We start from the raw sequence: 13,207 nt of genomic DNA on the forward strand, positions 1-13,207 counted from the left end.
TCTGTGGTTTAGGAGATGAGGTGCACCCTCCCTACTCCACAGGGAGAATGGCCTGAATGTCAAAGTGAACCCCTAACCCCTTTCCTCTCTGAACAACAAGGCAAAACTCAGACTTCAACTCTACCCCTGAACAAGGCACCCAAACACAAACATCACAGTGAATAAAGGGCATCCAGAAGATATCACAGGCAGAGGTACTTTATTTGGCAATTTTAACATGACATGTAGGGAAAAGAACCCTGCTCTCCTTCACCTCCCCAGAAATCCCACCTTTCTATTTCAAGACAGAGTAACAACAGCACCATTTTACATGAAAGGGAACAGCCACAGCCTCGGCACCATTTCCGGTTCCACTTTCCATGGAAGGGCAGAGAAGCATTGCTCAAGCCCCACCACTGGGTCAGAGCCCAGGCAAACAGCAGCAGTCACATCTGACCCTTTGCACAGACGAGAGCCCAACATTCATCCTGGCTCCCAAGCCTTCCCAAGGTGACCCTGTCTCAGCCACCATCACGCAGCTCTTCCAGTCCCCTCCCGGCCCACTCTGGGGAGCTGAGCAATGATAAGCAGAATCTTCATGTCTCTGGCAGGCGGAGGAGGGTTCCAGAAGTGGTAGAAATGCTGTGCAAGAGAAAGACAAGGCTGGAGCCAGGTGCCTAGGCCCAAGTTGTGAGGGGAACATAGAACTTGGGAAGGGGTGCTCCCGGGTTCCAGAGAGCCACTGGCCTTCACTAGGGAATTAAGGGTGAGCTGGGAGGAAATCCAACCCTGGGTCATTGCTCTGTCATCTGCCAGAGGCCAGGGAAAGACTCACCAGTCCACTAGCTGGGCCCCAATGAGGTCGTGCACATGGTAGGTGAGGCCAAGCCGCACCATGGCAGGTGCACGCCGGCCCAGGAGCTCTGATAGGAGCAGTTCCCGGTACTTGGCCTTCCGGACCATGCCAAGGACAGCCTGGCGCCCTGGAGGAGAAGTGGCACAGGAGAGGGGAAAGGTGAATAAGGCCTAGAGGCCTGAAGAGACACCAAAAGGTAAGGGGCTACAGGCTTGAACTGCAAATGGGATACCTTTAACGAAGTACTTGATGAATCTCCCAGCTCCAGGCACAGCTAGCCACCAGCTTCCAGCATCTCGGACGGTGAGGACTCCAGCATTCACCAGATGCCTGAGGGCAGTGGGAAGCCAGCAGAGATGAGGCCTGGGCTCTGAGAACCATCTCTCCTGTTCATCCGTTAATTTCTACACAAGTCTCCAGAAACATGGGCAACCATACAAGAGAGACTGGAGAACAAAACCCCTACCTGAGGCGGTTCTCTGCTCGCACCAGCTGCCTCAGTGGTGCAGTTTCTTGTTCCAGGGCCCTGACCTGGACTGCCCTCCCTCCACTCTTTCTTTTCCTGCTGCTAGTACTTGTTCATTTAAATAGCTTCTCTTCCCTGAGCACATGCCCTGACACACACTCAGTCTTAGGACCAAGGAGAGAAATCAGGGTCTTCCGCGCTGCGCCCCTGCCACCGCCTCCCGGCCCACAGTAAAGTCCCGGAAGGGGACTGGTGGCAGAGAATGCCACAGCTCCCACATCTCCCTGAGACTGTGTCTGCCCATGTGAGGTCAGTGCTACAGTTCTTCAAATGCTTCCACTTATTTCATGGGTTACAAAGTAGGAGGCCTGAGATGGATACAGCCTCTGAAAATTATATTTTTATTTAGCCCCTGCCCAGTTGTTTTTTAGCTTTGGGGGTTTTATGTTTTTATGTGAGTGTTTAGGGGTATCCCAACTCCTACCATTCTCTATTCTCTTAGTCCCAGTATCATTAACATCAAGTGTTCATCGTTCCTGCCAGGCCTCAGTGTGCTTTTGATAAGCCACCCAGAACTTATTCTATTCCAGGGCTCTTTCTAAGGCCCCAGGTGAGACAGGCCTCCTCTCTTGTGGGGAGGAATACAAACTTGGGCCATTTTATTAAAAAGAAGAATCAGTTTTTTGACAGCTTTTTTGGCAGGTTCACCAAGAAAACACAGGACAGGCTGGATGAACTGGAGGGAGGCAGGGAGGCGCCAGATGCCTGACTTTGTTGGTTCCGCAAGTCTCACGTGATTTCTGAGTCCCTGAAGCCAAAGGTCTGTGTCATTTGTTCCTGCTGGAAACTAAGGTCCCCACAGGCCGGAAGTACTGAAGCTAGAAATTTCTGCACTGCCCCAGCATACGGTCGGCCATCACAGGCCTTGAGGACCTAGAAGCAGAGATGAGAGACATGGTCCATCCCCACCCTCACTCTCTACCAATCTCCACCCCTGCCTTCCCTCTTACTCAGATCCTCTCATACCTTTCTTCCTCCTCTTCCTCTGACTCCTTCTCCTCCTCCCCCTCCTCTCCCATCTCCCTCCCCACTCTTCCCTCTCTCACTTCTCCCTCTTTCCCTCCTGTCTCTCTCCCTCACTACTTACCAGGGCCCTGTGCCCTCTCCATGGGATGTGGGAGCAGGGAAATTCTTTCTTTTGTTTTTATTTCTGTTTCCCAACTTCCCTGTCTCCCCCAAACCCGTGCCCTGCCCCAGCACCCCTGACACACACAGTCACATACTCTGGTCCTGTAGTCCTCAGTGAAGATAATTCCATGGGCATCCAAGTCGAAGCCCAGCTGGACGATTCTGATCTCCCCCTGCTCTTGAAGCTCCTTCTGTCTCCATAGAGAAGGAAGTGAAAAGAGGGGTGTCAGGGTAAGATGCTGTGCTATACTCTGGGAACTCTCAGGCAGGGAAATTTTGTCTGCCAATATTGGGGCATTTTCTCTTAGTAAAGGAAAAACTGTGTGGGAAGATAATCAGACAAATGACCAAGCTGCCTTTTCCAACTAGCTACTCACCCTCTCATCCACCTGCCTTATTAATGGTCTGTCAAACAGTCAACATAATTTTCTAAGACCAGGCACTAAGATAAAATAGTGATTAAAACGCAGGCTCTGACTTCAAAACATTAACAGTCTAAATCATGGGTGAGGTAAGGTGGGGAGGAGTATGGGATTCAATGTTTAAAATAAATAAAAATAAACCAGGACTTCTGTTTACCAGAATACAGTAAGAACTAATCCACCTGTTGAAAATTAACTAAAATGTTGGATAAAATGTTATTTTAAAATTGTTTAAGACCAGGCATGGTGGCTCATGCCTGTAATCCAGCATTTTGGGAGGCTGCAGAAGCAGGATCAATTGAGGACAGGAGTTCAAGACCAGTCTGGGTAACACAATGAGACCCCCATCTCTACAGAAAACGTAAAAATTTAGCCAGGCATGGTGGCACAGACCTGTAGTCTTAGCTACTTGGGAGACTGAGGCAAAAGGATCACTTGACCAAGGCTGTAATAAGTTATGATTGCACCTGGGCAACAGAGACCCTGTCTCTTAAAGAAAAATTGTTTAAGGCCGGGCGCGGTGGCTCAAGCCTGTAATCCCAGCACTTTGGGAGGCCGAGGCGGGTGGATCACGAGGTCGAGAGATCGAGACCATCCTGGTCAACATGGTGAAACCCCGTCTCTACTAAAAATACAAAAACTAGCTGGGCGTGGTGGCACATGCCTGTAATCCCAGCTACTTAGGAGGCTGAGGCAGGAGAATTGCCTGAGCCCAGGAGGCGGAGGTTGCGGTGAGCCGAGACCGTGCCATTGCACTCCAGCCTGGGTAACAAGAGGGAAACTCCGTCTCAAAAAAAAAAAAAAGAAAAGAAAAATTGTTTAAAGCCGGGCGCGGTGGCTCACGCCTGTAATCCCAGTACTTTGGGAGGCCAAGGCGGGTGGATCACAAGGTCAAGAGATTGAAACCATCCTGGTCAACATGGTGAAACCCCGTCTCTACTAAAAAAAAAAAAAAAAAAAAAAAATACAAAAAATTAGCTGGGCATGGTGGTGCGTGCCTGTAATCACAGCTACTCAGGAGGCTGAGGCAGGAGAATTGCCTGAACCCGGGAGGCAGAGGTTGCGGTGAGCTGAGACTATGCCATTGCACTCCAGCCTGGGTAACAAGAGCGAAACTCCGTCTCAAAAAAAAAAAAAAAATTGTTTAGACACTAAAGAGCTCACAAGATAACAGGAATTATCACTAATACAACATCTACATAGGCCAGATGTAGTGGTTCACACCTGTAATCCCAGCACTTTGGGAGGCTGAGGTGGGTAGTCACCTCAGGTCAGGAGTTCACGATCAACCTGACCAATATGGTAAAACCCTGCCTCTAGTAAAAATACAAATATGAGCCAGATATGGTGGTGTGCACCTATAGTCCCAGCTACTTGAGATGCTAAGACAGGAGAATTTCTTGAACCCAGAAAGCTGCTGCGAGCCAAGATCATGCCACTACACTACAGCCTGGGTGACAGAGTGAAACTCCATCTCAACAACAACTACAAAAAAAAAAGTAACTGCGGCCGGACACGGTGGCTCATGCCTGTAATCCCAGAACTTTGGGAGGCCACGAAAGGTGGATCACTTGAGGCCAGAAGTTCAAGACCAGCCTAGCTAACATGATGAAACTCAGTCTCTATTAAAACTACAAAAATTAGCCTGGCCAACATGGTGAAACCCCATCTCTACTAAAGACACAAAAAAAACTAGCTGGGCATGGTGGCGGGCACCTGTATCCCAGCAACTCGGGAAGCTGAGGCAGGAGAATCATTGGAACCTGGGAGACGGAGGTTGCAGTGGGCCAAGGTCACACCATTGAACCCCAGCCTGGGTGACAAGAGCAAAACTCCATCTCACAAAAACCAAAAAAAAAAACAGACCAACAAACAAATACAAAAATTAGCCAGGCATGGAGGCAGGTGCCTGTAATCCCAGCTACCTGGGAGGCTGAGGCAGGAAAATCACTTGAACTCAGGAGGTGGAGGTTGCAGTAAGCCGAGATCATGCCACTGCATTCCAACTTGGGTGACAGCATGAAATCCTGTCTCAGAAAAAAAAAAAAGTAATTGGAACATGAAGGGCATTTATCAATCAAGGCAAATCTGCCAAGAACATTTTCAAAAATAACTGGGTGCACAAGGAAACAAAACCCAAGGAGACGATAAAAACAAACCCCAAAAGACAAGCAATAGTAGAATAAACAAAACAACTATTAAAAAAAAAAAAAAAAAAAAAAAAAAAAAAAAAAAAAACACGGCACTTTGGGAGGCCAAGGCAGATGGATCATTTCAGGTCAGGAGTTCAAGACCAGCCTGGCCAACATGGTGAAAACTCATCCCTATTAAAAATACAAAATTAGCCAGGCGTGACGGTACATGCCTATAATCCCAGCTACTCAGGAGGCTGAGGCAGGAGAATCGCTTGAACCCAGGAAGCAGAGGTTACAGTGAGCCAAGATCATGCCATTGCACTCCAGACTGGGTGACAAAGCAAGTCTCCATCTCAAAAAAAAAAAAAAAAAAAAAAAAGCAAAACTATGCCCATAATGTAAAAGGCAAGATGGAAAAATCTTAGAAGGGCTGGGTGAGGTGGCTCACGCCTGTAATTCCAGCACTTTGGGAGGCCAAGATAGGTGTATCATGAGGTCAGGAGTTCAAGACCAGACTGGCCAAGATGGTGAAAACCCATCTCTACTAAAAATACAAAAATTAGCCAGGTATGGTGGTGTGTGCCTGTAATCCTAGCTACTCAGGAGGCTGAGGCAGGAGAATCGCTTGAACCTGGGAGGTGGAGGTTGCAGTGAGCCAAGATTATGCCACTGTACTCCAGCCTGGGTGACAGAGCAAGACTCTGTCTCAAAAAAAAAAAAGATATTTTAAAATGATTAATAATGAAAATATAGGCCAGGCGTGGTGGCTCATGCCTATAATTCCAGCACTTTGGGAGGCCCCAAGCGGATCACCTGAGGTCAGGAGTTCAAGACCAGCCTGGCCAAAATGGTGAAACCCTGTCTCTACTAAAAATACAAAAATTAGCTAGCTGTGGTGGTGCATGCCTGTAATCCCAGCTACTCAGGAGGCTGAGGCAAGAGAATTGCTTGAACCTGGGAAGCAGAGGCTGCAGTCAGCCAAGATTGCATCACTGCACTCCAGCTTGGACAACAGAGCCAGACTCCATATCAATAATAATAATAATAACAATAACAATGAAAATATATACCAAAATTTGTGTGTGAGAGAGAGATACATATATAACTACTTAGAAGGGAAACTACAGCCTTACATGCATATAGTAAAAAAGAAAGGATGTAGTAAAAAAGAATAGGAAAAATCAAGTAAAATAAACCCCAAGGGAGAAAATGCAGAAAAACATGCAAAGAAAGCAACAAAGTCAAAGGTTGATTCTTTAAAAGAATAAGCCACTGGTGAGACTGACAAGAGAAAGGATAGGAGGAACCAGAAAAAGCACAGATAGCCAACAGAAAGAATGAAGAATGCTGGGTGCAGTGGCTCATGCCTGTAATCCTGGCACTTCGGGAGACAGGAGCAGGAGCATCACTTAAGGCCAAAAGTTCAAGGCCATGCAGGGCAACATAGTGGGATTTCATCTCTAAACAAACAAACAAAAAGCCAGGCATGGTGGCATATGCCTGTAGTCCTAGCTTCCTAGCTACTAAGATGGCTGAGGTGGGAGGATGCTAGAGCCCAGAAGTTCAAGGCTGCAGTGAACATGACTGTACCACTATACTCCAGCCTGAACAACATAGCAAGACCCTATCTCTTAAAAAAAAAAAAGAAAAAAGAAAGAAGAAAAATGGATCATCACTACAGATCCAACAGGTAACACGATTACAAACTTTATGCCAACAAATTTGAAAATTTTAAATGAAATTGACAAATTCCCAGAAAAACGGTATTTGTTTCACTAACATGGAAAATTGGGATATATTCATAAACTGAAAATCTATGAAAATCAATTAACTATACCTACATATAACTTGGAAGAATCTCAAAAATATTCAATTTACAAACATATAAATAAATACAGTATTTTAGTCTATTCCTGCTGCTGTGACGAAATGAGTTTGGGTACTTTATAAAGAAAATAAATTTATCTCTCACAGTTCTGGAGACTGGAAGTCCAAGATCAAGGCACCAGTAGTTTCAGTGCCTGCTGAGAACCCAGTCTCTGCTTCTAAGATGTCTTTTTATTGCATCCTCTGCAGAGGATGAACACTGTGTCCTCATATGGTGGAAGAGATGGAAGGAACAGGCAGCTCTCTGAAGCCTCTTTTACTTTTTTCTTTTTTTTCTTTCTTTTTTTTTTTTGAGACAGTCTTTCTCTGTAGCCCTGGCTGGAGTGCAGTGGTGCACTCTCAGCTCACTACAACTTCCACCTCCCAGGTTCAAGCGATTCTCCTGCCTCAGCATCCTGAGTAGCTGGGATTACAGGTGCATGCCACCACAACTGACTGATTTTGGTATTTTTAGTAGAGACAGAGTTTCACCATGTTGGCCAGGCTGGTCTCAAACTCCTGACCTCAGGTGATCTGCCCACCTCAGCCTCCCAAAGTGCTGGGATTACAGGCATTAGCCACCATGCCTGGCTTTATTTATTTATTTATTTGAAATGGAGTCTCACTCTGTTGCCCAGGCTGGAGTGCAGTGATGCCATCTCGGCTGATGGCCACCTCCGTCTCCCAGGTTCAAGCGATTCTCCTGTCTCAGCCTCCTGAGTAGCTGGGATTATAGGCGCCCACCACCACGCCCAGCTAATTTTTGTATTTTTGGTAGAGACGAGGTTTCACCACATTGGCCAGGCTGGTCTCGAACTGCTGGCCTCAGGTGATCCACCTGCCTCGGCCTCCCGAAGTACTGGGATTACAGGCGTAAGCCACCTCACCCAGCCTGACGTCTCTTTTGTAAGGGCATTAATCCATTCACAAGGGCAGAGCCTTCATCACTTAATCACTTCACATAGGCCTCATCTCTTAATACTATCACATTGCATATTAGATTCCAACAGATGAATTTTGGAGGGACACACATCCAAACCATGGCATTCTGTCCTTGGTGCCCCCAAATTTATTTCCTTCTCACATGCAAAATACATTCATACCATCCCAATAGCTCCCAGAGTCTTAACTTGTTCCAGCACCCCTTCAAAAGTCTAAAGTCCTGAGCCTACTCTAAATATCATCTAAATCAGATATGTGAGACTCAAAGATATATTTCATCCTGAGACAAATTGCTCTCCAGCTGTGAACCTGGAAAATCAAACAAGTTATGTGCTTCTAAAATTCATATGTTGGAGCCAGGCACGGTGGCTCATGCCTATGATCCTAGAACTTAGGGAGGCTGAGGTGGGAGGATCACCTGAGTCTGGGAGGTCAAGGCTGCAGGGAGCTGAGTGCACCACTGCACTCCAGTCTCCAGACAGTGAGAGATCCTGCCGCAAAAAAAAAAAAAAAAAAAAAAAAAAAGTGGGGCCTTTGGGAGGTGATGAGGCCATGGGGGCTGTACTGTCTTGAACAGTCCTTCTAAAAGAGGCTTCAGGCTGGGCATAGTGACTCACGCCTGTAATCCCAACACTTTGGGAGGCCAAGGAGGGCGGATTGCCTGAGGTCAGGAATTCGAGACTAGCCTGGCCAGCATGGCAAAACCCCATGTCTACTGAAAATACAACAATTAGACAGGCATGGTGGCAGGCGCCTGTAATCCCAGCTACTGAGAATCGCTTGAACCCGGGAGGCAGAGGTTGCAGTGAGCCAAGGTTGTGGCATTGCACTCCAGCCTGGGCAACAGAGCAAGACTCTGTGTCACTAAAAAAAAAAAAAAAAAAAAAAAAAAAGCTTCTGCCTGGCCTTTATTTCTCTTCTGCCATGTGAGTACATAGCAACACAGTAACATTTTGGAAGCAAAGAGCCAGTCTTCACCAAACACCGAATCTACTGGTGTCTGATCTTGGGTTTTCCAGCCTTTAAAATATGAAATAAATTCCATTGTTTATAAATTACTCAATCTCAGAAATTTTGTTATAGCAGCATGGAGTATAAGACATACAGTATGATTTCATTTATGTGAAGTTTAAAATTGGGTAAAACTAAGCCATGCTGTTCACACACAAGTGGTATAAAGAAAACCAAGGGGGCTGGGCGCTGTGGCTCATGTCTGTAATCCCACCACTTTGGGAGGCCAAGATGGCCAGATAACAAGGTCAGGAGTTCAAGACCAGCCTGGCCAGCATGATGAAACCCCACCTCTACTCTAATACAAAAATTAGCCAGGTATGCGTTTGTAGTCCCAGCTTCTTGGGAGGCTGAGACAGAAGAATCACTTGAACCCGGGAGGTGGAGGTTGCAGCGAGCTGAGATCACATCACTGGACTCCAGCCTGGGTGACAGGGTGAGACTCTATCTCAAAAAAAAAAAAAAAAAAAAAAAGAATGAGAACTAAGGGAACAATTACCATAGCAGTCATCTCCCAGGAACATTCTGATCAGAGATATTTTGATCAGAGAAGAATATACATGGGATGCTGGCCATGTTCTATAATTTGACCTAGGCAGTGGCTAGATGGGTATCTGCTTTATAAACATTATTTAAATTACGTATGTTTGTATTTTCATTCTGCAATTTTCAAAGGTTTTTAAAAATAAAAGCTAATGGGCCGGGCGCGGTGTCTCACGCCTGTAATCCCAGCACTTTGGGAGGCCGAGGCGGTGGATCATGAGGTCAGGAGATCGAGACCATCCTGGTCAACATGGTGAAACCCCATCTCTACTAAAAATACAAAAAATTAGCTGGGCATGGTGGCGTGTGCCTGTAATCCCAGCTACTCAGGAGGCTGAGGCAGGAGAATTGCCTGAACCCAGGAGGCGGAGGTTGTGGTGAGCCGAGATCGCGCCATTGCACTCCAGCCTGGGTAACAAGAGCGAAACTCCATCTCAAAAAATAATAATAATAAAATAAATAAAATAAAATAAAAACTAACACCAATACATTAAAAACAAATACTTTTTAAGGAGTGGTTCCATCTGGCATGCTTCCTAACACGAGCCTTAGTGAGGGAGACTAGCTCTCCCTTCCTTTTCTTCCCTCTTTTCTTGACAGATCACTATTAACCTTCTACCTGCTAAATCCAGATTTCAGTTCAGGGTTTTTGTTGTTGTTGTTGTTTTCATTTTTGTTGTTGTTGTTGTTGTTCTTTTACCTTCTTTTTTTTTTTTTGAGATGGAGTTTGAGTTTTGCTCTTGTTGCCCAGGCTGGAGTGCAACAGTGTGATCTCAGCTCACTGCAACCTCCACCTTCCCAGTTCAAGGGATTCTCCTGCCTCAGCCTCCTGAGTAGCTGGGATCACAGGTATGCACCACCACACCCAGCTAATTTGTATTTTTAGTAGAGACGGGGTTTCTCCGTGTTGGCCAGGCTAGTCTCAAACTCCTGACCTCAAGTGATCTGCCTACCTTGGCCTCCCAAAGTGCTGGGATTACAGGCATGCCCAGCCTCATTTTCATTTTTTTAGAGACAGGGTCTCACTCTGTCACCCAGGCTGGAGTGCAGTCATGCATCATAGCTCACTGCAGCCTCAAACTCCTGGGCTCAAGCGATCCTTCTGCCTCAACTTCCCAAATAGCTAGAATTACAGATGCACACTACCATACCCAGCTAAGAATTTTTGTGTTTTAATTTATTTTATTTATTTAGTAGAGATAGGGGTCTCACTTAGTTACTTAGCAAATATGGGGTCTCACTTTGTTGCTCAGGCTGGTCTTAAACTTTTGGTTTCAAGCTATCCTCCTGCCTCAGCCTCCCAAAGTGATGGGATTACAGGTATGAGCCACCACACTCAGCTTAGATTTCAGTTTATGTTTCACTTTACCTCTTCCCTCTTCTTAGAACATGGGGCACTGGCTTGAATCACAGGTTATAATACTGCCAACTACTTCACTTTCTCAAAATTCTCTTTACTTTCACAACAGGCCTCTTCCTGGGTTACTTTTTTTTTTTTTTTTTTTTTTTTTTTTTTTGAGACAAGGTCTAGCTCTACCGCCCAGGCTGGGGTGCAGTGGTGCTATCTCAGCTCACTACAACATCTGCCTCCCCAGCTCAAGCAGTCCTCTCACCTCAGCCTCCCCAGTAGTTCTACAGGCATGTAACACCATGCCTGGCTAATTTTTATATTCTTTGTAGAAATAGGGTTTTGTCATGATGCCCATGCTGGTCTTGAATTCATGAATTCAAGAGATCCACCCACCTCGGCCTCCCAAAGTGCTGGGATTTCAGGTGTGAGCCACTGTGCCAGCCTCTGGGTTCCTCTTAACTTAGGCAATTCTTTCTCTGCCTCTGTCATATATTCCTCTTCTCTGCTTTCCCTTTCCATCAGTGGATCTCAAATTTTAAGGCACACTTAAAAAGTACTTGAGACAGTTCAAAAATGTAGATTCCCAAATCTACCAAGAGATCGTAATTCATTAACCTTGGATGAGTCTCAGGAACCTATATGCTTTTAATAAGCAACCCATGTCATTTTAACACAGGCAATAACTGAGGTCATACATTCAGTAACACTGCCGTAGATGATTGTGTTTCCCAGCATTATGGATTTGACCCTATTATCTTCCACTCTGAATCTGGAGTCCTTAACCATGGACCTCGGAGGATTAGTTAAATATATACCCCCTAATTGTACATATACTCTGTCTATGAGACATGCATGCATTTTTCTGAAGAGAGATAGCCATAGCTTTTATCGCCTTTTAACGCTTATAAAAAGGTTAGAAATCACTCCTCTACCCACTCTTCCTGCTGGATCTCACCCACATACACAGAATTAACCACTTGCTATTCACACCTCCATGACTTGCCCTACATCCCTGGCCCAGAATTCTCTCCAACTCTCATATCTGACTGTCTAATACTTTTGTCTTTGGAGGCTCCACATGCGCCATCAACCCACCTTGTACAAAATTAAACACATCATCTGCACTCCAACAACTAAATGTGCTGCTAATATCGCCAGACACGCAGTCATCTGGAAAGTCTGCGCGCGCCGTCCTAGACTCCTCCCTCTTCCCCACTCTCCTCTCCCCACCTGCTGCACTGACCTAGTTTACGCCTTCACCTCTCAGATGCGGTACCTTCTTGGCTGACCTCGCTGCCTCATCCACTAACTCCAACACACCATTCCCTCTCCTCGATGCCATTCTCTGCCAGCTCATCGCCTCAGTGTAAGATGGAAACCACACTGATGTACGAGGCCTGTCATGATCTGACGTCTGACCGCACTCCTAGGGGGAAACCATGCCCCATGACTCGGTTTCCCCAAAACCCTCGTTCTTCTACCTCCCAGATTTGAAATGCCCTGTACTCTCTGCGGGCCTTTTAACAGGGTCTGCAGCATTCTCTGGGGCACCCCCAGTGCCTGGCACAGTGCCCTCCCCTGAAAGGCCTAAAGCTTGCTGAACGGCTGGCGGAGTGATTGAGTGACAGGAAAATTTAGGGGTTAGGAAAGGGGCCTCAGGCGGTCGCACCGCTGCCCCTCACCAGCTGCCGGTCGGCCACGGTCCTGTCAGGCACGAGGCTGTACACCTGGCTTCTCAGCACGATGGGCGGCAGCGCGTCCTCAAACAGGCCTCGCGGGAACAGCTGCATGAGCTCTGAGACAGCCGCGCGCGCCGACCCTGGGCAGAGAAACCGGGTCACTGACAGGGAGTTAGGGCGGGGACGCTCTTCTCACAAAACTCTCGGCCACCGGAAGCGAGGCCCCGCCCAGCTGGGGTCTTTAGCCCCGCCCCGGGGTTGCCATGGTTACCTGGTTCTCCCCGCGGTGGATCCGACTCCTCAGGCCCTCGTTTGCGCCGCCTCTTAAGTCCAATGGTCTCCGGGACCAGGCGATGCCTCTTCCGGCTCATATCCCGGGATTTTAGGATACCGGGGAAGAAGTAGGGGTAGAGGGAAGAGAACCTGAAAATAGGGTCTTCCGGCGCAGAGCAGTGACGTACGGCCTCCCCGGGCGTCCCTCCTAGGAGACCAGGTGACCTAGCGTAAGTACCAAGACGCGATGACGAAAGGGGCGTCAACTTGTCATCCCTCAGGCCCGTGCTGGAAGGGGTGGTGCCGACGCAGATACCAGCAGCACCTCTGCCGGGCCGGGCCCCACGCCTGTAGCGGATTGGGTCCCTCCAAGAGCACGCACGCCCTGGGACTCGTGGGCGGCGTGGAGGGGCGCCGGTGGCCACGTTGGGATCAACCTCCTGCGAGAAGCTCATACCTCCCCAGCCCCGCGAAGGGTTTACCCGCCGCTGTCGCT

At 47.4% G+C, this 13,207-nt stretch overlaps 1 protein-coding gene across 2 annotated transcripts; it reads right to left on the bottom strand.

The window, feature by feature from the left end:
- Positions 1-182: 182 nt before the first annotated feature.
- On the bottom strand, positions 183-13,166 carry WHR1 (winged helix repair factor 1). 2 transcript variants are annotated; one of them, XM_039466415.2, is made up of 7 exons: positions 12,710-13,166; positions 12,442-12,578; positions 2,585-2,680; positions 2,095-2,234; positions 1,068-1,165; positions 815-962; positions 183-621 (listed from the first exon to the last, which is right to left on the bottom strand). In XM_039466415.2, exons 1-7 carry the CDS (start codon positions 13,164-13,166, stop codon positions 576-578), a joined length of 1,122 nt encoding a protein of 373 aa, XP_039322349.1. In that variant the 3' UTR covers positions 183-575. The 2 variants fall into 2 exon arrangements, with proteins under 2 accessions (XP_039322349.1, XP_074254334.1); XM_074398233.1 differs by having other exon boundaries at positions 12,442-12,599.
- Between the last annotated feature and the right edge of the window lie 41 nt (positions 13,167-13,207).

Source organism: Saimiri boliviensis, chromosome 4 (assembly GCF_048565385.1).
Source record: "Saimiri boliviensis isolate mSaiBol1 chromosome 4, mSaiBol1.pri, whole genome shotgun sequence".
NCBI lineage: Eukaryota > Metazoa > Chordata > Mammalia > Primates > Cebidae > Saimiri > Saimiri boliviensis.